This window comes from Athene cunicularia (genome assembly GCF_003259725.1).
Source record: "Athene cunicularia isolate RWA chromosome 1 unlocalized genomic scaffold, athCun1 chr1_part1, whole genome shotgun sequence".
NCBI lineage: Eukaryota > Metazoa > Chordata > Aves > Strigiformes > Strigidae > Athene > Athene cunicularia.
In genome coordinates, this window is record NW_020799091.1 from 94,002,651 (window position 1) to 94,026,794 (window position 24,144).

At 39.1% G+C, this 24,144-nt stretch overlaps 2 protein-coding genes across 9 annotated transcripts in view; both read left to right on the forward strand.

Annotated features, from left to right (window-relative positions):
• The first annotated feature begins 1,269 nt into the window (after positions 1 to 1,269).
• U2AF1 (U2 small nuclear RNA auxiliary factor 1) lies at positions 1,270 to 14,754 on the forward strand. Of its 5 annotated transcripts, none has more exons than XM_026843727.1 (9): positions 1,270 to 1,360; positions 1,573 to 1,629; positions 4,140 to 4,206; positions 5,014 to 5,080; positions 8,437 to 8,486; positions 9,048 to 9,146; positions 10,299 to 10,432; positions 10,773 to 10,865; positions 13,188 to 14,754. In XM_026843727.1, exons 5-9 carry the CDS (start codon positions 8,457 to 8,459, stop codon positions 13,324 to 13,326), a joined length of 495 nt encoding a protein of 164 aa, XP_026699528.1. In that variant the 5' UTR covers positions 1,270 to 1,360; positions 1,573 to 1,629; positions 4,140 to 4,206; positions 5,014 to 5,080; positions 8,437 to 8,456; the 3' UTR covers positions 13,327 to 14,754. The 5 variants fall into 5 exon arrangements, with proteins under 5 accessions (XP_026699528.1, XP_026699544.1, XP_026699538.1 ...); XM_026843754.1 differs by lacking the exon at positions 5,014 to 5,080 and adding an exon at positions 3,531 to 3,561 and having other exon boundaries at positions 1,276 to 1,360; XM_026843743.1 differs by lacking the exon at positions 5,014 to 5,080.
• A 6,988-nt stretch (positions 14,755 to 21,742) lies between these two features.
• Positions 21,743 to 24,144, forward strand: part of LOC113482625 (cystathionine beta-synthase-like) — a 29,590-nt gene continuing 27,188 nt past the window's right edge. For 2 of the 4 annotated variants that reach the window (XR_003398892.1, XR_003398893.1), the window contains exons 1-2: positions 21,743 to 21,810; positions 22,828 to 22,888. The gene's annotated coding sequence lies outside the window, so the exon portion shown is untranslated. The remainder of the gene's footprint in view (positions 21,811 to 22,827; positions 22,889 to 24,144) is intronic. The other 2 variants (XM_026853445.1, XM_026853453.1) reach the window with 2 other exon arrangements.

Consider the following 24,144-nt stretch of genomic DNA (forward strand, 5'->3'; position numbering starts at 1 on the left):
GACACCGGCCCGGTGAGACGGACGGAGACCTCCTCCCGCCACCGCCGCCAGGACCGCTCCGCTACGGCGCATGCGCGGCAACGGCACGGCGTGGCGCGAGAAGGACCCGCGCGCCCGCCGGCAAGGGAGAGGGGCAGTTATAGTTAGATATTTCTTTTTATTTCAGGATAGAGTTCAGAAAAGACAGTAAGTATGTTGTAATGTTAAGTATATACTTTCAGAAATGTAATGAAGAGTAAGCATGTTACAACTTTACAGTAGAATGTTTTGCTAGAGATCAGATATGCTTTAGTACTTTAATATTTCTCCCCTCTATGAGTTTATGTTGGTTACACAGGATTGTGGAAAGAACTGGTGTTAACTGTGAGCATGGGAATAATAATCTTTCTTCCAGGAGAACTCTTACATTTCACTTAGCCATATATAGTCCATAATAGTTTTCTTGCCCTTCAGAATTTTGCATTCAGTTTTCCCAGTCAAGGTAACTAAACTCCTTATGGTTTTCTTTCTTCATTCCATGTGAATTACACTTACATGTGACAGTTTTATTGGCATTTCTAAACCAGCATAGTTTTAAAGGTGTCATGAGATGATAGGTAATTCAATAAAAGCTTGTGTTTAAAAAAAAAAAAAAAGTTAAATGCTTCCTTTAAAATTAACTACATTCATGGGCACGACTTAATAAAATGAATTTATTTTGCTTATGTGTATTCTCTGTGACATGATTTTTCTGTTACCTGAATTATTTCAAATACTGTGTTGGCAGCAGTCTAGAGTTACCGTTAGAGTATAACTTCAAACAGGTGGTTTCTAAAACATTAGGTAGGTGCAACTGTATCAGCCTTAAAGCAGGTTATATTGCCTAGACTAAGAGTTGCATGAACCAAGACACAGCCATCTAGCTTGTAGTGTAATTTTTCAGACTGTTTTGTGCATTATTTCCCATCACCCACTGAAACTGATATAAAGCCAAGAATGGAGAACCAGAAGGGTAAAACAGTAGTGATTGCTTCTGTCTGTGGTGGTATCATGAATGCACTTTGGGTTTGAGTAGTGGGTGAAATAAGTTAATTAGATGACTCCCTGTAAATTAAGGGTAAAGAGGAATGAATATGAATAGATTTGCTGTAATGCTTTCCTATACTGTTTTGACTTTTATTCTGTGTTACTTCTCCATGTCTAGATAAAGGCATTTAGGGCATATGTTTTATAGGAATTGAATATTAATGTTTTCTATTCCAATATGTAACTACTTTGGTTTTTTACTTGCAGAGTCAACTGTTCATTTTATTTCAAAATTGGAGCTTGTCGTCATGGAGACAGATGTTCTCGGTTGCACAACAAACCAACATTTAGCCAGGTTTGTTTTCCTTTTTGTTTTCTCTTTCTTGTGAAAGTATATTCTTGCTGCTTTGAAATGTAGATTCTCAGATGCAAGAGAATAATTACTGAGCTCCAGATTAACTAGTTCACTTTTGGCCCCAGTTTATATGGGTTTTTGCTTTTTTGGGGGTATTCCATTTACTTCTCCCAGCATTTCTAATTATCTCCTGTCACCCTTAATGGCTGCAGGAAGCGATGCTGTTGTAAGCTTGCCTGTAGTAGAGACCAACCAGTGCTAACTTTCAGGTGAGTGTGCCTTCTCAGTGGTGTTTAGGCACTTGAACCGTCCCAGATTTTTTATAATCACAAGCAATTACAGCATATTCCGCCTATCTCAAAGGTGTGAATTTAAGTCTTTTATTTATTAATTTTCTTCTATTATATACATAAAAACGACTCACCTGTCGTTACATTTGCTCTCTGACCCAGGCTCTTAAATTCTGAGTAACACATACTTACTTTGAATGCAAAAAAAATTGTTTCTTGAAAACAACTTGCCTGGTTGTTGAGGGTGTGTATGTCAGATTTAACAGATTATTTAATCTTTGGCTATCTGAATATTGTTAGAGACGTGAGGTGTGACTGCATGTCTGCCAGGAAGAAAAAGAAGGTGCAGTAGGTGATAGGGGTTTTATTATGAGCTTTATAGTTTTCAGAAATTACATTCCTGGAGACCTATATACTTTGCCTTTCTATCACTGCTGATTGTCAAGGTATACAAGTAAATAGATTTCTTTGGGAGTATTGTATAAGTAGTACCTATGGAAGTTGTTGCATTATCAGCAGTTTTGCCTACAAAAGTAAAGCTTACATAGAAGTGGAGTCCTCTGCAAGTTCATTTTAGCTGACTTGAAGCAAAATTGATGAGAGTGGTGACTGGTGTTCGTTTGGGGACAATTAGGGAGGCAAGTACTATCCACGTGACTGGTGTTCAGAGCAGTGGTGCTCGTGAAATTAGACTTTGCAAGTCTGTGAGTGGGTAGAGGGAGTTCTAGGGGAAACTTGTCTTGGTGACTGATCAGTAGGGACCGCTGCTTGTACTTCATCTACAAAACCAGTTTTCTGCTTCTGGGAATTTGATAATTTTTAATAATTGTATCTCAGAATATTGTTGGTTTTCAAAAGTAATCCATGTTGCTGACCTACATGGAGAACATGCTGAAATGTGATTGGTTGTTTAAAGACCTGAATTTAGGTCATTGGCTGCTATAAAATATTTCTAAATTAGACAACTTGCATAGTAGTTGTCTTTAAGTTTTTTTTAAAAACCCCAAAACCCATAATGAAAAAAAACTCACAAAATGGAACAAACAAAACTTTTTTTTTTTTTTACAGAAAAACTTCATATGTAGCAACAGTTTCCTCTGTCAGTGCAGCCTTTAGCTTTGCTTTAGAAACTGCAGTTAGTGATGCCTGCTGAGGTGGGTCAGCACAGGGCATGTCATTCATCCAGTGATGTCTGGGACTGCTACAGCATCACACCTGGCAGATGTGCTGTATTGTAACATCTCTAACACACCTGGCAGATGTGTAGGAACAGAAATCTTTACTTGTATGTGGATTGATAATCAGCTGTGATAGAAAATAGAAGAACAGGTCTCTTGGTAATGGGACATTACTGGCACAATATTTTTATCTTGTGTTGCTATTGCTGGTGCAGCTACTTTGTAGAAGAGCTGTGTTAGGAAAGGTCGTGCAATACAGGGTGATCAAATTACCACCAATCAGCAGAAACACTGTAACTATATGCATGTTTCTGGCTCTCTCCGATTGTAGGCTAAAACTTTAAACCTGGGCCATGGAAGCACAAAGCTTTGGTTGGTATGACCACAGCCATTATAAAACAAGTGTGTGATATTTTTTTTTTTTTAGAAATGTGATCTTATGGATTTTTTTTTTGTGTGTTAAGTGGGCAGCATATGTAGGTATGACATTGCTGGTCCTGTGACTTCTTTAAGCTCTGAATTCTTACTGTGACTAATAATAATGTGTAAGCTAAAATTATTTGGGGATTGCAATTCATACTAACGTTGAGCTTGTATTTTAAGTAATCAAATTTCAATTTTTGAGCTGCTTACAGTGATATGGACATTTGGAAATTTTTTGTAATATTAGTTTACTAACTTAAACATGGTTTGTTTTTTCAGACAACTTGATTTTAAGAAGAACGGTACAAATGTAAGGTTTCAAGTCTGCCTGGGCTAATTCTTCAAGTAAAAAGCAGAAGGGCTAAAAGGATGTTGTCCTTATTTGAAGGCTCGGAAACATGTGAACCTATGATGCTATTATATTATTTAAACAGAAATTCCACCAAGAAATTCCTGATACACAAAATGAGATGTAGCTCTTCCCTAAAAACCTGACTGGTGTAACATTTCAGACTCTGTGGCATTATGTATTATGCTGTGCACGTAACGCTTTTTTTTTTCCCCTAGACTTACAATAATGAATCTGGTCTTGAAAGCTAGGCATCTCTGTAATACCATGTAGTTTGATGTTTTAGGTTACTGGGCCTCAACTCCCATTTTGAGGATAGCTTTTGAGACAAATGCAGCTCTTTCTTGGTGGTTAATTAAAACTGTTTTCATAATATGATGGTCTGGATGCAATTTTGGAAGATATTCTGCAAATACAAAAGGAAGTCTTAAGAATAAAATATTACTTTTAGCTGTTTGCAAACAAGTTGTCTCTTTGCAATTGTCTATTATATGCACAGCAGCCAGTAGAATTCCCCTTTTTATTTTTTTTCCCCGCAGACCATCTTGATTCAAAACATCTATCGTAACCCCCAAAACAGTGCACAGACGGCTGACGGCTCACACTGTAAGTCCCACAGTTGGAGAAATTTTTTTAAAGAATGGTGTTAAAGAGCCCACTCCTAATTATGAGAAAATAATGTTGGCTTCTGAGCTGCTGACATAAAGCTGTTGCAAACAGGACAAGTGACGGAACTCTTCTTGCGCATAGATCAAGAGCTTGTCAAATGTGTGCAATTCAGAGTGCAGAACTGACTGCATAAATTGGACCTGATGCAGATTCTCTTTTGCACTGCAAAGTGAAACTTGATTGCTTAGTAACACTGTGTTCCTTTTAAAGGGATAAACTGCAGACATTTCTCAAATTCTTGATTTAACAGAAAAATAAAATAAAATAGGTATATGTGATGGACGGTAAGTTTCCCAAAACTGTGGGTTTTCTTTCATCTTAACTTTTTTAGGAAAATGGAGATTTCATGTTATGCTGTAATTATTGTATTACTTCCTTTCCTGGGATTTTGCTATTAAGAAACCATTCAGTAAAGCCAAATTCAAACCAGTCATTATGCTTGTAGTTTCATAACTCTGTTTGGATAATATCTATTATGTATCTGCCTGAAAGCATGCACCACTCTATAGTAATATTGGTGAATAAAATAAAGAAAAATACAATAATGCAGGATCATGAGATCTCTATTACTTTACAGTGTTAGGATGATTCAGAAAGGTCACCAGCTAAGTGAAAGTTCTCCTTCTTGGGAGAGAATAACCACCTCTCTTTCAGCACAGACTCGGCTAAAGCGACCCTAAAGGAAACCGGTTTCTTGTTAAAATTATTTTCCATAATATAAAGTTGTTGCGTTTTGTATTTCAGACCATTGCCCTCTTGAACATTTACCGTAACCCTCAAAACTCTTCCCAGTCTGCTGACGGTTTGCGCTGTAAGTTCATACAAGTTCCTTCACTGGTTCCCTGGGCTTGATTGTCAGAGCTCAGTGTCGACTTAAGCTGGTCTGCCATTTTAGTTTAACAGATCAAACTGACCACGTTACATTAAATGTGTCCAAAACAAACGCACACACACAAAAAAAAAAAAAAAAAAACCAAACTTTTTTAATCCCACTCACCTTCCTTCCTACTTCCAAAACTATGAGGGGAATCTGAATACCATCTATTAAATCAAAAAGGGTTGAAATTTTACTTCCCCTGCAAAGCAGTCTTGGTTGCACTGCTTTCTTCCCTTCGCCTTTCTCCCTGCCAGTTGCCTGCATCCTAGGAATGCTTTTCTGTATGTTTTGTGCTATCCATTAGGCTCCACTGTCTTTTAAAAAAGCAGGACAATGACACGTTTACTTCATCCCAAACAAATTTCCTGCTCTGTAAATGTTAAGAGAACTTGAATTTGAAACTTTTCAGACTGCATGCAGAAACTTGTCCTAGGTTAATGCAGCTTCCATTTAGAGTCTACTTTGGAACAATACACTTTGACTGACAAATGCTTCCCTTCTGGCAGCTGTCCTTTTTGGATAGGTGCATGCTTAAAATTCCTTCCATGCTTTGAAAGTTCAAATTCCAAAACCAAGTTGCATATGTACTTAAGAAAAATATATCTTTAAAAGTATTTTTGAGGAGGGGAAAACATTTGGGTATGGTCATGAACTAATTTAATGACTCCTCATGAGGTAGGAATGGGCATAAGAAAACACACCTACTGTGAGACTGGCAGAAGTTAAATGACGAGGATTGTTGATCGGCGATTACTGATTATATCCTTGTGATTGAATCATCAATATTAGAATAAGATTTTTTTTTTAAAAAGGGAAAAAAAAAGAAAATTTTAGGACCAAAAAGGATCGGTGTTATTTTCTAACTAATATTTCTTGCTGAAGTGAATATTGACTGTGTGGTAATAAAGCTTTGTTTGGCTATTCCTTTTTTTTGACTGTTGGATTATAGACTAGTTCAGATTAGTTACCAGCATTTGATTAGACCTGCTTTGTGAAATCAGCCACTAACTTAAAAGTCAACACTGTCTTCTCTTTCTAAAAGCAATAATGGCCCAATTAAGTAATTTGAGGGGTTTTTGTCACACAATCAAGCTAGATATGTAATGAGCTATGTAAGTTTGTCTAGATGCTTAAACAGTTCTATTGGTTTGTAGACTTTGTTGTGGATGCTTAGTAGTTTATGTTGTTTCAGTCAACCAAAAAAAAAAAAAAGAACAGTTGGGTATTTCCACTCTGTCCCTAAATTCTCAATGCGCTGGTAACTAATTTGCACAGAGTTACAGCAGTTTGGTCTGTGGAGCTGTTCAGACTGTACAGCTGCAAGAGTCGAACAGATTCTCTAGCGTTCTGAATGCTGGTATCCAACTCTAGTTTGTCTTGACAAATGGGTAGCAATTTAACAGAGCCTAACTGTACCTTCTGTGGTAGAGCTGGGGCTCTGTTACCAGTAGGTTTGCTGAAACTCCTGGCTCCCAGGGTTTTTGATATTTGTCCCTACTTAAGTACTGCATGTATTTTTAAATGGATAACTTGGGTAGCTATTTAATGCTTTTGTTGTTGTTGCTTAACTGTCTTCCTTTCTATTGCCGTCGTAGAGGATTAACCTTAGTTTTGAACACCAGTAGTTTTCCTGAGTATTTTAATTAGTAATTGGGCTTCTCAAGGTTCAGATACCAGTAGCCCTGGAATACAAATGTTTGTAAAGCCTGTGCATATGTACGCTTCCCCCATTAGAAGGACATTCAAGTAGTCATTAACTGTTGTTTATGATCTCCTAATTTGACAAATGAAATCTCCTTCAGTTTTTAGCATGTGTCCATCTGGTAAAAAATAATTATTCCCAGTGAGGCTCACAGAGCCCCTGTCTGATACCTTTTTAAAAAAAAAAAAAATCCTTAGGTACTAGTAAGCTGTTATCAGTGGTATTGGCAGAACCTTGGGAATATAGTTAAGTATTAAACTGGCTAGAAATACTGGTTTAATATTTGATATTCCTTAATTTGCTATGTAACTGTGGGGAAGAAAAAAGTTCTTAAAGCAAACATGTTTCAAATACAGAAATATTGTTAGCCTAAACTATAGAACAAATGTCCCTTAGCCTTCTTCAGGAGGTGAGCTGGGTGGAAGAAAATTAATTACAGCTACAGAGAATGTGCCTGGTTAATATTAGAGCCTTAGAAGAAAAAATTTAAATTCATCCAAATGGCAATATTAGCCAAAAATGAATGAGCCCAAAGCATCTTTTTTTTCATAGCAGCCTGAAGTGAATAAGCTCAGCTTTGTTGGCTTAGTTTCTTGTCTTTCACGTTCTGTAAACTAAAACAGTAGTGTTTGTAATTCAAAGGCTAGAATATTTTTCTAGTGTAAAATGCAGGGTTGACTTTAAAACTGCTCCGCTTGATCTTAATAAACCACTTAGCTGCTGAAGAGCTAATATATTAGGCTTTAATGTACACAGCTTAATGTAGTTTAAAATGCTGTAGACTGGAAGAAAGAAATGAAATTAATTTTTGTATTCTTAATGCCTTGAAAAATCAGCCAAACTTACGTTGTTTTTTATAGCAGCAGGCAAGCAGCACTCATTTATAATAAGTCCGGCTTGGAGCATGAAAATAATCTAACCTGGATATAAGGCTGATTTGTCTCGCACTTAAAGGTGTTCTTCAGGACTACAGAAAAATTAAGTGATATTCAAAATTAAACTAGAAAATTGCTCTCTATTGCAAAGCATTATGGTACCCTTCTTTGAGGGCACTGAGAAAAGTGTGTCACTTGAGTAATTATTTTGAGCAAGTTAAAAAAAATTCTGGACTGTGTTACATTGTGAACTCTCAAATTTTAGTGTATATGCTGGAGAGGTGGATATGTTAAAATGAAATTCTGCCTGTAGGAAGAGGAACACTAAATTGTAATCATGATTTTAAATATGCAGATGTAACAAAGCACTTGCCTTCTGTTTAGGTAAAATTATTGGTAGATAGGGGGTGGGACTGTACATTAAATTTAAGTGATATTTCAGAGTAATTCCTTTCCCCTTTAAATTTGTGGCATACAAGTTTGGCTCTGATTAAAACTTTGTTTGATTTAATCATGTCAATGTAATGTTTTGACATACACTTTGGGGACTCAAAGATCTTAACATATACTTATTTTTAATATTCCTATTAGTTAGCTCCTTGCTATATGGTGTCTTTTATGCTCCAGATGGCCTCTCTAGATTGTTTTGTAGTATGATCAAAATTTCTTCCTTATTTATAGGCTCTAATCGATATGACTCTTGATTTTTACAGGTGCTGTGAGCGATGTTGAGATGCAGGAACATTATGATGAATTCTTTGAGGTATGTAAAAGATGTGAACATACTTTAAAGTGTTTGTGGATTTGTCAACACGAATGAGTTAGATGTTTTTTGTTTCCTCAGGTGTTTGTAATACAAACTTAAGTGCTTGATATTTCCTGGTATACCCCGTGTTAGTTTGAACTTTACTGTTTATAATAGACTTGGCTTAAAAATCAGCAACTTAAATGATAGTGTTTTGATTGAATAATCCCCTCCTTTCCTGTAAATTTAAAATATACTTAATTATAAGCAAATTAAGTAAAACTATAGAATATCGTTTATATGTAGTGGTTTTGGTGTATCTTATGTATTCTGTAAATAGTGTATGCATAGTGTTTTCCATAGCTTTTTATTGTATGCTGTTAGTGCTGAGCTTACAGATGGACATGGTACAGGCCAAGCAAGTACTAATTTTAAAATGAGAAATGTTAAAAAAGGGGGGTTTGTATTGCTTCCTTTTTTAAGGAGGGCCTTCTTTTGTACTTACTAACAGCTAAATTCAATACTTCTGTGCTTATAACTAATGAGCTGCAAACTTTTAATTGGTGGCTTTGTGCTTAGGAGGTCTTCACAGAAATGGAAGAAAAATATGGTGAAGTTGAGGAGATGAATGTTTGTGATAACCTTGGAGATCATCTAGTTGGAAATGTATACGTAAAGGTAGGATAAAGAGATGTTTATATAATCAATAAGGGGTGGTATTTATTGATTTATAATTTTAAAAGCTATGCTTGTAGATTTTGTGATAGTAGCTCTTCAGGATGTAAGCTCTTCTCCAACTTTAGAAAGTAAAAAGAGTGAAAATGTGGATGGAATCTGAAGGAAATGTTGAGGTAGTGAGAAGCATTCTTGACAGTCAAAGTCTGTATTGTTTTCATTAAGATTAATGCCTTTTTTACATTGTTATAAACAGTCACAATTGCTGGACTACTTGGTTTACTGGGATTAATTTGGGGTCTGTCTTCCCATCACATTGCCTTTTAAACACTTCATTATGAGCAGAGCTTTATTTGCAACAGGTGTGTTTATTTTCAACAGGTGAATTTATTTTCCAGCTTCCCAGTTGTAACCAAGTTACATGTGGCAGTAGCTGGTGTTTTAAAGTGTGAACTGAAGCACTTAGGTTTAGCCCTTAAGTCACTGGTATCTCTTGAGGAATGAGTAAAGAGTTGTCACCTGCAGAAATTTTTTATTGTGTGTACAGTGTTGGGGAGGTATGAGAGTTTGAATATTTTTACTGTACATTCCCTTAACTGGAAAGTATTTTCATGCCTAAAATTCTCAACTGTGTACGTCATAATCAGAAATAAAAGTAGCTTTTAAAAATTTGCAAGTGGCTAGCTGTGAAAAGGAATTTCAGATTTTAGTTTTACATTCTTCATAAAACAGGATCAGATTTTTGCAAATTCTAATTCAAATGGAGTGCTTTAGTTCTCATGCAGGTTTCTCTGAAATGTTTGAAAAAATCCATTATATTTGGAGCATTAGTGCTCTAGAAAGTACTCTTAAGCATTCACTTTTTTAAAGTTGTACTTAAGAAAACAATATCTACTATTGTATTTCTTAATGCAAGCCATAAAACTTCAAAGACCAAATAGAACATAATTAAGAGAAACTGTCAATGTTTTGATTAACTCTGAGTCCTGATTAATGAAAAGCTAGCTGTACCCTTGATTTGATGGACTGTCCCAGGAACTCTGAAGTAGTTTCTACTTTGATTACGAGTCCTAAGCCTGTGATTTCACTCAACTGACTGATTTGATAGGAATCAGTTGCTTCTCTAACATCAGAAAATGTTAACTTTTATTTTAGTTTCGCCGTGAAGAAGATGCGGAAAAGGCTGTGATTGACCTGAACAATCGCTGGTTTAATGGACAGCCCATTCATGCTGAGCTTTCACCTGTGACTGACTTCAGAGAGGCCTGTTGCCGTCAATATGAAATGGGGTAAAAAGTGACTTCCTGTTTGCCTGTGACAGTATCTTTGAAATGCTTGCACAGACAGGGTGGTTGCTTGGGTGTGACTTTATGGGGAGCTTAGTGTAGGAAAAAACCCACTTAGGTAATGTTAATGTGGAGGACCTGCGGTGAACCTCCTGACTTTTGCTATCTTTTTAGGATTTTGATCTAGGAATGAGTCAGTGTCAGTAATTGATTCTTTCAATTTACTGGTTTCAGTGGTAGAAGTAACTAACTACCTTTTAGATGGGTAGAGGTCCATTAGGACTCAGGGCAACCAGATACAGTTTAGAGCTGGTAATTTTAACTGTCTTGAATTCTGTTTCAGAGAGTGTACACGAGGAGGTTTCTGCAACTTTATGCATTTGAAGCCCATTTCTCGAGAGTTAAGACGTGAGTTGTATGGGCGGCGTCGTAAAAAGTAAGTTTGCTTTTAAACACAATTAAAACAGGTAAATTAAGGATCAGTTGCTGAAAACTCTGAAGGCAAATCTTTAAACTTGAGTCCTCTCTTGTTTTTTCTAATGCAGTTCTGATGCATGCCAATGAAAGGGCATCAAGTAAAGCTAGCAAGGGGCCAGTTCAGAACAAAGGAAAATAGGTCTTTGTTTAAAAAAAAAAACCAACAAAGTTATGGTGCTTCTTGCTCTGTGGTGCTATTGGATGGTGAAGGTTAATATGGCTTTAAGAGAAGGAAGGGTTCAAGGAGAAGAATATTTACTGAGTTACTAGGTATATAGGGACTACCCATGGTTCAAACTTCCAAACTGTAAACTATTACAGGCAGACACTATTAGAAGTATTGCTTTATGCCTCTTACTTTCTTCTAAATATATTTGCTGTGGCCTCTTAGAAGCAGGCTACTTGGCTGATGGGCATCTTGGCAGGTTCAGACTGGCTGCTTCCAGTATTACACAGTCAGGCATATCTATAATGATATTCAGGACCCAGCCTTACTTGTTCCAACATTTAATGGCTCACTTTTCTAGCCTGTATTTATTCCTTAGTGTTAGTAACAAGCAGTCACTGTTCTGAGCCTCACTTCTTATTAATGCTAACCTCACCATGTGGTCCTTCTTGATAGAAATTCTCAGTAGGGCTAAGCAATAGTAATTTTGCTTAATAGCAAAAAAAGTGATAAATACATTTTCATAAATAATTTAATATATGTAATAAGGTACCTTGTATAAAGTACCTCCTGCTGTTACTATGATACCTGTCTTGTGGATGGTTCCCTTTGATCTGGATTCAATCTACTTGCTTTTAAGACTTTGCTATTTAGGCTAAGCATATAAAATTGTTGAGCTTCCTTTTTAAATAGAGCACAATTTTGTAGGTTTCTTTGAATCACAGAAGGAGCCTTGGATTATGAACAGGTTTTTCCTATAAATGTCTCTTAACTGGCAGTGTCTTAAAATTTGTGAGGATGAGTTTAACTTTGGGAAGAGTAGATCATGTTGCTTAGGTACATGTATTATGCCTAAATACTTTACTGAAATATCCCAATTAATATTAAACACAAATGTAAGCTTTTAACATGTTTGATTTATGAAAAAGACTAAGTATGCTCTTGTATTAGCCTTCTGGTCGCTTCTATGAATCTGAGTATCTCAGACTTAGTAATGCTGTGAAAAGGTATCAGCTTTTATTGCAAGAAAGATCAGACTTGTGTGTTAGGCTTTGGAATATGATTGTTTTACCCATAGCCTAGTTTCAATCTGTGGTAAAACAAATAAAATAGCTGAATCCTCAATCCAGTTTTGTCTTTATTGGCCCTATTTAAATTCTTTGTGTAGTTAAAGCTGTCACGGGTTAGCAGTAAGGCTTGATATACAAAAAAAAAAAAAAAAAAATCAGTTCTGTCAGTGGGGTTTCACAGGTAGGCTGTATAAACTGGACTGACCTGAAGGTAATTCTGCACAGTAAAATCTATTGTCACACGCACTCCCACCTCAAAACAGCTCACCATAGAACAATATTCTGCAAGCTTAAGACATTTGTAGCATTTGTTTCCCTGAGCTTTTTAGTTCTGCTGTAATTTCTACATCTATTTAAAACTGTACTGTTTACCTATTTTATAAAATTGACTTTTTAAAAATGTTTAAAAACGTTCAAATCGCTCTTTTCTTTGACAAGTGCCATGTCAGCTATAAATCCATAGTAGCTGTGTTAGCAGTACATTCTGGGTGGTTTTAGCTTTCTTCCTGAACTTAAGTCATTGACCACAGAGGCAGGGAAGATTATTTGCAAATGCTGATGGCTTCTGGAAGGGTGGAGGGTAGGAAAAAAAATGGGGGGGGGGAAAGAAAGATAAGAGTTGTAACTGCTAATTAATGCAGTTGATTTAATAAGAGTGGGCTTACAGCTGTAGGCTTTTGCTGTGTCTTGCTAAGAGCTATTCATAACTGCAAAAGCAGGTGTCCCCCTGCTCTTGCTGCTTTAACAGCTGTGTAACGGTACATTTGGTTCCTCCATGTGCCTTTCCTGAAGTTTTGCACATCACTGCAATGGTGACTGGCAGTGAACAGTTGAGTCTCTTAACAGTACGTGTTGACTCCTCAGTATTATGTTCAGTTTGTAAATACATGGTTTCACAGCCTGAGTGCCAGTTTACCAATCCTTCTAATGCCACACTGTCTCTCTTCTCCCTCATTACCAACATCCTTAAGTGTTCCACTGTGTGGTACTACAAGTAAGTTCCTGAATGTGATGAAACAATAAAATGTTCAAACTTTCTCTGAAGGCATAGATCCAGGTCGAGGTCCCGTGAACGTCGGTCTAGATCCAGAGATCGTGGTCGTGGAGGTGGTGGTGGAGGAGGAGGAGGACGTGAACGTGATAGGAGGCGGTCAAGAGATCGTGAAAGATCTGGTCGATTCTGAGCCATGCCATTTTTACTGTATGTCTGCTAGAAAGTGTTGTAGTTTGACCAAACAAGTTCATAATGAGATTTTTTTTAAAGATGGGCTTCTGAATAAAAAATTTGTAGTGATACAGTATTCTTTGTGTAACTTGTTTCTTGTGGGGGGAGTCTTTTTAACTGTCATTCCTCTTATCTTGACAAATACCTGGATTAACTATGCCTGAGGGAAAGGTGGTAAATGTATTGGAGGAGCGCCAGTTTTGGTTTTGTTTTTTTTTTATTCGGGTATAATTTGAACTGTTGATGAAAATGTGTGTGTATATAATATAAAATATTATATACATAATAAAAATAATATACTGCTTAAGAAACAGTTACTCACATAAGTTTCCCTTTTCTGCTATGCTGTCTGCTTATTTAGGTTAGTTTAGGCACATTAAAAGGAAGGCTGTGCAAAATGCATTTATTTACCAAGTAGAAACGCTTAGTTACAAAAATGTATGTTTGTTTGTTACCAGAAGTCTGTGCTCTGTCTATCAATGTGACTGTGGCATTTACAATAAATCCAATTTCTTGGTGTAAAATCTAAAGCCTATTTTCTAAGCACTCTGGAGTAGTTGAGTTACTACTCCTGGCTGTGCCAGAGTTCATAGTTCAGGTTTTTTTATGACTCCTGACTAAATTCCTTGTCTTTGGCCGGAAAGAAAGTTTCCTAGTGCAGTGTCAAAAAAAGTAGTATTTTTATTGGAATGATTCATAACAGGCAGGTGAGGTTTTTAAAAACGCTCATGCTCCATGCAATATGATACATAGGATCTATTGAAGGAAATACTAGGTCCTAAATACAAGGACCAAATTTCTTAAGAGACTGACTTTTTTTTTTTTACTCTATGTTCTCTTACCCGTCATTTAATGAAAAGCATTTTGTTAGCATTCAAGGTCATAGGAAACTAATTGGATGCTAGTGTAAAATATTTTTTTTGCCTTTACTCACTTTCTGATGGTCTGAAATGCAATAAAAGCTAATGGATAGATGGCAGTTTCTTCACAAATAAGACATTTTTCTGTCTGAATTTTAACTGAGTTGTACAACAGCTATATATTGGAGGTTGTGTATCTCTTAAGGAGTTAAAGCTCTAAGTGAAATGTTGCTGGAACATCTTGAGACAATTTGTACAGCAGCTGACTTGCAATTTAGCTTCATGTCTACTTTTATTCAAAGTGTAGTGTACTAAGAAATTTTTGTCAGTGGTCACATTTCTGCAAGGTACAACTTTATGGACATGAAGCTATGTAATACAATATAGCTTTCCAATGGGGGAGAGAACTTAACTAGTGCTTTTTTAGTTCTAAGTCAGATAACTTGCTTAATGATAAATCTGCTCCCTGATTTAAAAAAAAGAAAAGAAAGGATACAGAAGTGTCACACAGCCAGATTAACAAACCAGCTCTTCTCTGCCCCCGAACTAAGTATAAAACCATTTTGCTCACTGGAACTTGGAGTTGACAAACAAAATATTGAAAAATGAGCTTTTCTGAATTAGTCTGCTTTGCCTCTTACAACTAAATTCTTGCACCAGTTCAATTTGAATTTTGTTTGCACTGGATGGCTTGGCCAACCAGATTACAGAATTTTGTCAGTAAGCTTTTTAAAGAAATGTATCACTCTATGTGAAGATGGCTTTACTGTTTATGTTTTTTTGCAAGTACATAAATAAAATTATGCTTTCTTTTCACTGGAAGAAATTGAGCAGTGCCTGGCAATAAATGGCTGAACTGAAACCTGTGGTATTTCTGCTAGGCATTAGGAATTTAACATTGATGACTTAGTTCTTGCAGTTTACAGGATATTGATCCAGTTCCATTTCCACTTCAGTGAGATTTAGGATTACTAGTGAGATAATTTAAAAGTCAAGCTCAAAAAGGTGAGGATAGTCTTGAGGTTTTTTTAAATAGTACCTAGTATAATGTGGATACTATTTAAAAAGGCTGAAGATAGTCTTTACACAAATTAATGACACAAGTTGTTTTGCTCTATAAACAAGTTATAAACTAGTCTAAATGTGTCCTTGTAAGAGCTTTCATCTGTTTGTCTAACCCTGTTAAACTGCAGGTATATTTTTATGTGAAAAGATAGCAGAATGCTGATTTCTTCCTTTCCCCCAGTACACCTTTTTTTAAGAAAGCACTCTTCCACCAAATGCATCATTTTATGGTATAATTGCACAGCTACCCAAAAATTAACCATGTAACTGGAATATGCCATAATGGGCACTGAAAGCAATGGATTTTACTGGATACTCGAAGGAAAAAAGTGCACTGATCGCTACCTGATCATGTAATGATTACCTAGTGACAGCATTCAGCATATAAATTAAGATTGTGACATATCTTCAGTTAGGTTCACTATTAATCTATACTACCAGTAAAATTCATCAAACTTTAAATTTCAAGTCCACAAATTTGGGTTAAACATGGTATTCAAAACTATTGGTTTACCAATACAAACCAAGTGAAAATTTGACCCTCCCCTTCTATTGTTGCTCATAATGTCCTAAGAGTAGGTTTGGTTTTTTTTCCCTTCTTCCCAAAGGTACCTACTTCTCAAATATTTAATTGTTGGCTCATTAAACAGTGGCTCTTAAGTTATGGAATTGCTTTACCTCAAATAAGTGACAGCATACAGTATTTTCTGAAGTCTGAGTCAATTAGGTTGAAACTGTTAATCCCAAGTGGCTTCCTCTTTGTATTTGGCTCTTATTCTGTGAAAATGCTGCTTGTCCATGAATATGATGTATGTTGAGACTGTAAAACCAAATGGAGAAAACTTGTTCAAAATAAAGCCTTTTTTTATAAGAATCTGAAAAAAATTATCCCTTTCCTTTAGATGGAATGCTGCTCTTTAAATGACTAATGAGGACATAGACTACAAGTTTTAAATTTTTGGCTCTTGAGCTATTTTTGATTGATTCTTTGTCTTTTTTTTTTTAGAGCTGGTGGAGCATGTCTTGAACTAAAAAAAAAAAAAAAAGGGGGCAAACAACAAACCTCTACTCGATAAAACTGAAATAGCAAGAGAGTGCAACTTGAGGTTGGGAATTGATTAAGGGTTCTGGTTGAGAGGTCCTGCAAGCTTCTGTAGCGGTGGTCTGTAGAGAACAAGAAGGCTTGTTTTTGACAGAAGGAGCATGTTTGTTTAAAGAAATGAATTAACAGAAGGGTCATGGCTTCTAAAAGATGATTCTTCCTAGGACTGCAAAAATCTGGGTGTTAACAACTGTGTCCATTGCTGCTATTTTACAACAGCACCTTAAACTGAATATACTGCTTTTAATATATCAAAAATGAAACTGCTTTCAGAGCAGTTGGGGGAGGGGGTTTAATTCACTCCGTTCTCCAGATGCTTGTAACTACAACTGCTGCTGCTGCACTGATGACTGCCCAAAAAAGCTGTCATGTTCAGGAAAAGTCAGAGCTGAAAAACACAGCTGAGTTGGTGTGCACTCACTTCAGCTGGTAAGGAAGTAATGCCTAACAGGTAAGGGTGTCAGAAGAGAATGTTTGTAGCTTTTGCCCTTTATTGCAAGGATGAAGCTGAGCTGTGTTACTCCAGATCACAATTTTACCTTGGAGTGCATGAATTTCAATTTGGAAAAAAAACAGAATTGCAGCCAAATGTTTATAGAATAAATCAATGTATCTTTATGTTGGATTGATACATGATGCATTCTAAAACTGTGCACAAGTATTTCTTAATTCATCCGATTAGCGAAGGTTAGGGGTTTTTTTTACAAATGCCTCGATTCTTTCTTTTCACAATATTAAATTTGTTAAATCTACATATGGAAAATGGAGCATGCCTCCTGATCTATGTGAACAATCCTTCCTTGTCATCAAGGTACATATCAGTCATATACATCTAATCACCTGTTAATATGTCATGTTTTATTTCTTACAAAATTGTAACCTCCAGCAAGAACAACTGCTAGTGAAAGGACGCTGTTACCCTATACTGCAGCCCCATAGTACATCTGCAGCGGTAGCAGAAGCACTTTAGAAGGTGCTTGTTTTCCTGCTGGAGGTTACTGCCAAAAAAGCTGTTCGAAACTTTCAGCTGTTTCGAACTGATCGAAACTTTCAACTGATCGAAAGTTTCAGCTGTAAATTGGATTTGTGGGATTGGTTGAATAGTGGAAGCTAACAAATCAGTTCTGCTGCTGACACAGGAGCTCTGGTAGCCAGTGGCTTCATTTCGACATGTGATGTAGGAGGGGAAAGGCTGTGCTTATCTCTAACTGTTGAGATGAAAATGCCTAATTAGCAGTGGTCTGATAATCATCAGGTTCGGTACTTTTTTTCATAATTTCGGTTTTGGTGTTTGCTTTCTAACTAGATCGTTTTGACAGGACCAAAAGGCAGTTAGGTGCATTCATAAGCCAGCAGAGCAGAAAGGTGCTAACTTCTGATGGGATGCTGGGGACAGCAGCTTCTGGGGTGAGCTGGAGCCCTGGAGCAGCTTGTGTGAATATGGTTGGCCCTTTGATCCAAGTAACTTAAAAATATCGAGAACTCTGCAAGCTGTTCCCATGAGGAAGGGAAAATTAATACAAATCGGGTATTCCTTTGGGACAAATCCAAGCGTTTTTGACAAAGGTATCCAGAGTTCTGTTTTCCTCAGCACTGTGAAATCGCTGTGCTGTAGGCCACTTCTAGCTCTCAGTTTCTAAAACTGCATGTTTAGTTTGATCTGGGGAAAAAAAAAAAAAAAGTTTTTCCTCTGGTTTCAGTGAGCTGCAAGACAAAAGTGGGGAGAAAGGCAGCAGATAACAATCAAGCTGGTCTCCCTACCTCTTTGTTTTTCACAGAAAAGCCTTTAGTCTACCAGGCTTAGGCTTGCTGTGCCTTTGCCAGCACCTGGCTTGATTTCAAGTCTTGCTACCTATGCAGCTGAATATTGGACATGTTTCAGATCGTTCTCACTTTCTTCCTGGAGCTGTCTGGGATTCCGGCCAGACCAAGGGAGGGAAGAAGGGAGTTGCTTCCACTGCAGCCTTCACACGAGCCTGCCTCCTGGGCCTGTGGGAAGAGCCGGGGGAGAGACCACTCCTCCCTTTTCTACCCATCCCTATTTCACTTGAGAGCTAATACTGCTCATGTCTAAGAGAAAGGTAAGAGAGAGCTTCACACATGAAAACAGTCCTGTATTTTCCATCATTTCCTCTCCCTCTTTCCACTCCAATGAACATGGAGGATGCTGCTTCTCTGTTTCCTCTTGTGTTGGTGGAGAAAAAAGTCCTGGAGCTGCAGGAGGAAGAGATTTGATAAAGGGACTCTGAGGCAGGACATGAACTGATTTCTGGACAAAGCACAAGTAGAAAGTGAGCAGACAGCCTTACTGACTTTGGAATCATATGCAACATTAATTGTTGCATTGTTGGATTAGGGATGGGCAAGGGAAATTCCGAAGTCTAAGACAGGCCAAAATCTGACCAAGTAGTGGTCTCATTAATGTCTTTTCATTTGGGGGTGGGGGGGTGGGGGGATTGACTCATTATTTTTGACCCTTTCATGTGACTGTGTTGACCACAACAAAGAGAAATTTAGTTGCTCTTCTGGCTCAGCCTCCAAGGAGGTAAGCCTTGGATAAGTCTGATTCTCAAGCACACACGTAGTGTCAGCTCTAACATCTTACAGAAAAAAACATCTTCAGCAAGGGGAATAGATCTGTAGTGAAGAGAGAGTAGCAGGTTACATCCTCCTTGTACTACTAGTAGATGGTTTGAGCAAGGTTTATGACAGACTCTCACTCCACCCTAGTATCCAACCTGGGTTATTATCATCTGCATAGGTGGCTTGTCAGATGAGAGAAAAACTGGCTGGGCCATTGGGTTTAGAGGACAGTGATTAATAGTTCATACCCTCCCTGGAGACCAGTTACAAGTACCATATGGGTCTGTGATGGCATCTGTCCTAATATTTTTATCAGTAGTTTAGAGGAGAAAATGAGTGCATCCTCACTGGGTTTCTGGATGACACCAAACTAGGGTGCTGTACCTGACACACAAGAGGGCAAGGCAGTTATACATGGGGATCTGGGCAAGCTGATGGATCAAACCCTGGCAGGACACAGCCTGGGGACTGCTTGGCAGGGGAGCAGTGCTACAGGTGAGGCCCTGGGGGTCATGGTGAGCAGCAAGCTGGACATGAGGCCACAGTGTGTCCTTGGAGCAAAGAGGGCCAACTGTATCCTTGGCGGGATGAACAGGGACAGCCAACAGACTGAGGGAAGTGATTATCCTCCTCTACTTGGCACCCGTTATAGCACATCCATTTTGAGCCCCCAGTATGGAAAAGACATCAGTAAATTGAAGTGAGTTCAGGGTGGCGGAGAGGACTGCCAAGACAGATAGGGATGGAGTGGTGGCCCTGTGAGGACAGGCCAGGTAAGCAGGGCTTGCTTAGCCTGGAACAGGGATGACTGGGCAGGAGCCTAACAGTCACCTCCCTGTGCTACAGAGAGGTCAGCAAAAGGAAGAGCTCGTCTTTACTAAAGTTATAAAAATTGAAAGAGAGGAAGTTCCAGCTGAGTGTAGGGAAAACTTTCCCTATGAGGACAGTCAGATGCTGGACTGGCTGTGCAGTCTCTGTCTTGAAAGGCTTTCAAGACCTGACTGGACAAGGTCTGAGCAACCGGGGTTGATCTCCAGATGAACCCTGCTTTGAGCAGGAGGCTGGAGTGCAGATTTCCCAAGGTCCCTTCCAGCCTAAGCAATGTTGTGGTTTGGATGTTTATCCTAAATCCTTGTTCCTGTAACTTTGACCTTTTCTACTTTCTCCTACTCTTGAAGGAACATTAAAAATTGTTTATCCCTTTTCTCATTGCACTCTAGCTAAATGAAGGCAACTCTACCTTTTATTCAGTTTTCTCTTCTCTGAACAGCTCCACTTCTTTCAGTCTTTACTCCTGGGTTGTGTTTCTCTCTACACCTTCCTCAGGCCATATCTTTTTTGAAATGCAGCATTCCAGATGGGAGGTGGTACCTCAACGAAGTGCACCAGCGCTGAGAGTGCCATGTGTCCTGCAGACTATATTCCTGTTTGCATAACCCTGTATGATGTTTGCTTTTTTCACAATAGCAGGGCCTTGTTGACTCACATTGAGGTTGCGTGGCACTATAGCCATACCTTCCACTCCACACAATTGCAGTCCAGATAGTGGCTACTTCAGCAGCTGATTGCTCCTGTCTGGCTGTAAAATTTTGCATTTGTCCTTAATGGCTAACTTCCTATTTTACTTTCTCATTTCATTTCTCCAGTCTGTCAAAGATAATTTTCAATTATGAATCTGTTCTCCAAATTGTTTGTGGTGTCTCCCATGCAGTTAAAATACAGAGTGGCTCTTATTGGGCTGCTTTTTCCTCCCTTTGTATAAAAATGTTTCCATGAACTTGTGCAATAGCTTTGTGCTCTCCCTTCCCAACAGGGCTCTGGGTACCACTAAGGCACCATTTGTTCTTTGGGTAACTTCGTTAGTCACTCATAGAAAGCCTCCTCCACCTGCTCTTCCTCCTTCAGTGATCCTACCACAATAGCATTTACCTTTTTTGCCCCCTCCTTTCAATCACTGATTGCACTTGTCCAAGGGATCTCTCTCCTCGACCTTTCAGCCTTTAGCATGTCTGCTCATCACTGATACAAGAAACAATATTCTCTGCTTGCTGTTCTTAAGCAAGCTGTTTATTTCTATGTTAAAATTCCAGTTGGTGTCACATCGCCCCTATGCTGATCAAATAATAATTTTGATTATATACCAATCCTCACTGCAACTCCTCTTGTTCTTGGGAGAAAAATAATCTGAAGCATTATCAAATCTCAGGAATTGGCTTAAGTGCCTCCACTTATAAAATTGGTAGTGACCTGCTGATTTATTGAAGTTATTTGCAAGGCTGGGTTGAAGAGTAATCTCAGTGTCCCGCTGATTAGGCTCAGCCATCATGGGTCTAATTAGTGGGCAGTGGGGTGGAGAAAAGCTTTGTGTATTCAGTCCCAGAGACCATGACTGATTTTACTGCCACTAATGCCAGTGGCGCAGTGTGCGTCTGTGTTGCTGTGGATATCTTTTAAGTCAGGTTTTCTTTTTTAAGTCAAGTCCCATTTTCTTGTTAGTGGTGTCAGTTTACCTTCACCTAGCTGCTGCCATGGTGAAGGAGACTGAATTTTGAGTGCAGAGATGTGATGCAATTACAAATCCCTCTCATTAGCCTCATATGTTAAGTTCAGATAGTTTCCAACGTGCCTACCGCTGTCACTTGGTCTCACAAGTTTTCTCTGAGGTATCTGGTTTGAATTTTACAGGATCTGGCAAATCCACCTGGGCTGCTGATTTCGTATCTTGATTCCCATCTGCCTGAAGTTGCAGTGGTTGCTGCGAGGCTGCCACTTTTTCAGCTAGGACAGCTGACTCGGTGCCTCTTCCCTTCATCCCTCCTGAAAGGCATGAAAGGTATGGTTACCCCTCCCTGGCTATCCTCTGTGGGTATGACTGCAGTTTTCAAACCCCTGCATGCATTCTGTTCCAAATATTCATTGATTTTTGCTTTGCTGTGCTTTGTGGCTGGGCCTCGTGTGCCCTGGTGTTTCACGGTTTTTCTGATATCCATTTCAAGAGCCAGGCATTCTTAACATCACCGTCTTCACATCTGCATTCCTCTTGTGCCATTCTGTAATTTAGCTGCAGCAAATGCAAGCCAGAATCTGATTCCACATGCTTTTCCAGTTGATGTTTTTCCAGTGGGGCTAATGGTGCCTTGTCCAAACATCACTTTACATGCATATTTCAGACATAATTACCTAGGAAAATTGTGATTTGAAGTAAATAATTGTCCTGTTTAACAGCAGTATTTTCTGGTAAATCTGTCTTTAGGAAAATGACGATAACAACATGGAATTCAAAGTAGGTTTACATCTACTTTGATCCAGAAAGGGGCAAGGAAAAAGCAATGTAATTTGTTATCAACATGGATTTTTCTCTGTAATTTGTGTGGACTTTTAGCATATGTAATGAAACAGTTGCCTCAGTGTCACTGTTTATTTAAGGCCAATATAAAATGCCTGACTTTTGATTTTTTTTTAATTGCTCAGTGTTTTCCCTGTGTTTTTTCATGAATTTCACCCCACATTCTAGTTACGGTCCATTTTCTTACCAGAGAGACCCACCCTCACCTTTGTAACCCTAGGGCTGGTCAGTCATTCATCTTCAGACCAGTCACATCCAGTTATAAAGTCTCTTCCATCATTTTACCACTTGATTAAAACATCCTGTTCCTTACTTTTTATTTTTATACAGCATGCAATACTCTCCAAATAGCTATACTACGTAGTATCTAAATGTACAGATGGAGGCATACAGTTGTCTGCACTCCTTCGATTACCTAAAACACATGGAACACTTCAGGGTGAATCATGTTCTAAAATAAAGCTATCTTGAATTGCTTTTCTCTTTATTGGTTATTTTTTATAGATACAGAAGAAATTGCTGCTTGGACTTCCTACAGCAACAAGATACGTTCCTGAGATCTCTGGTAAGCCTTTTTGGTATCTCATGATTTCATGCAAGGATTTCAATTTTGTTTTTTTTTTTAACTTTCCACATGATCTGGAGCACCTTGTGATTGTAAAGAATTACTCTGTGACAATTTGCACTGAGTGTCTTAAATTCACCTGCACCCCGTGTTACATATCGTAAAGCTCCATTCACAACAGTGCAGATGCAGCCATTGTGACCCTGGGCAACTTCCCAAGCGAATACCTTCATTAGCACATTCTCAGACACCATCAGAAGTGTAACAGTTACATCAGAGCATAATAACTATCCCTTACATTGGTGGCATAAGGACTCACAGAGATGAAGGCAATGTGGCTAGGACACAGGCCCCCCAGGAGGCTCAAGATGGTTGCTCCTTCCTCACAGGCAGCGCGCAGCCTGCCTCTGTGCCGGCAAGTGCATCAGCAGACGAGTGCCAGATTGTAGGCAACACAGGAGCTCCGAACAGAGAAAGTGTTTAGGTGTTTTCCAGCCTTCACGCTCAGGGCTTGTTTACCCCAAAAAGTGCTGTGTTTCTTCATTTGTGGCACAACTACTGCTAGTGAAACGTGGTGGGGGGGAGTTGTTTCAGCGACACACTTGCACTTGCTTTCAGAAGCACAGCTTCCAGCCTGCATCTCCCAAATGGGGGATTCACCGGCTCCTTCTTGCCCCAGGCTGGGTATTTCCAGGCTTTGACATGAGACCGAGAGACGCCTGGGCCTTCCTCTCTCCACCGATGCCTACCTGGGCAAGCCGAGACAGGGCCCACACCGCTGGCGGCACCAGGCCGGGTGCCCTGCCGCAGCGCCACCCGGAGACCTCTTCAGGGGCTTCAGGTGCCAGAGGAGGGGGCGTCTGGCTGCAGCCCCGACCTGACACTCCTCACAGCAGCCCCCTCTGACGCGGCGGGTAGGTTTTTTTTCCCCAAATTAGACAAGCAGCCAGTGACACTGGCCGTGCGCGGCAGTTCCGAGCAGTCTCTGTGCCTGTTCCTCCCTACAGCCGGTGCCCACGGGCCCACGGTTAAATGTCGCCTTCGAAGGCGGGGGCCTGGGCACCGGCCGTAGGGAGGAACAGGCAGAGACCTCGCCTCGGGCTCCACGAAGCCCATTTGGAGAAACCCTTTGCCCCCGGTTTCCCCTCACGGCTCCGGCCCGGCCGCCCCACGGCTGCAGACGGCAGTGCCCCGTGGCCGCGCGCCGCCTCCCCATTGGCTGCCCCTGACGCGCCGACGCCCCCGTGGCGGCCAAT

Bases quoted from the DNA above. Each gene is read 5' to 3' on its own strand.
- U2AF1 (XM_026843754.1), top strand. From the start codon at position 1,314: ATGGAGACAGATGTTCTCGGTTGCACAACAAACCAACATTTAGCCAG. The intron at 1,630-3,530 runs GTGAGTGTGCCT...TTGTTTTTTCAG, and splicing joins CAACCAGTGCTAACTTTCAG to ACAACTTGATTTTAAGAAGA. The intron at 4,207-8,436 runs GTAAGTCCCACA...TGATTTTTACAG, and splicing joins GACGGCTGACGGCTCACACT to GTGCTGTGAGCGATGTTGAG.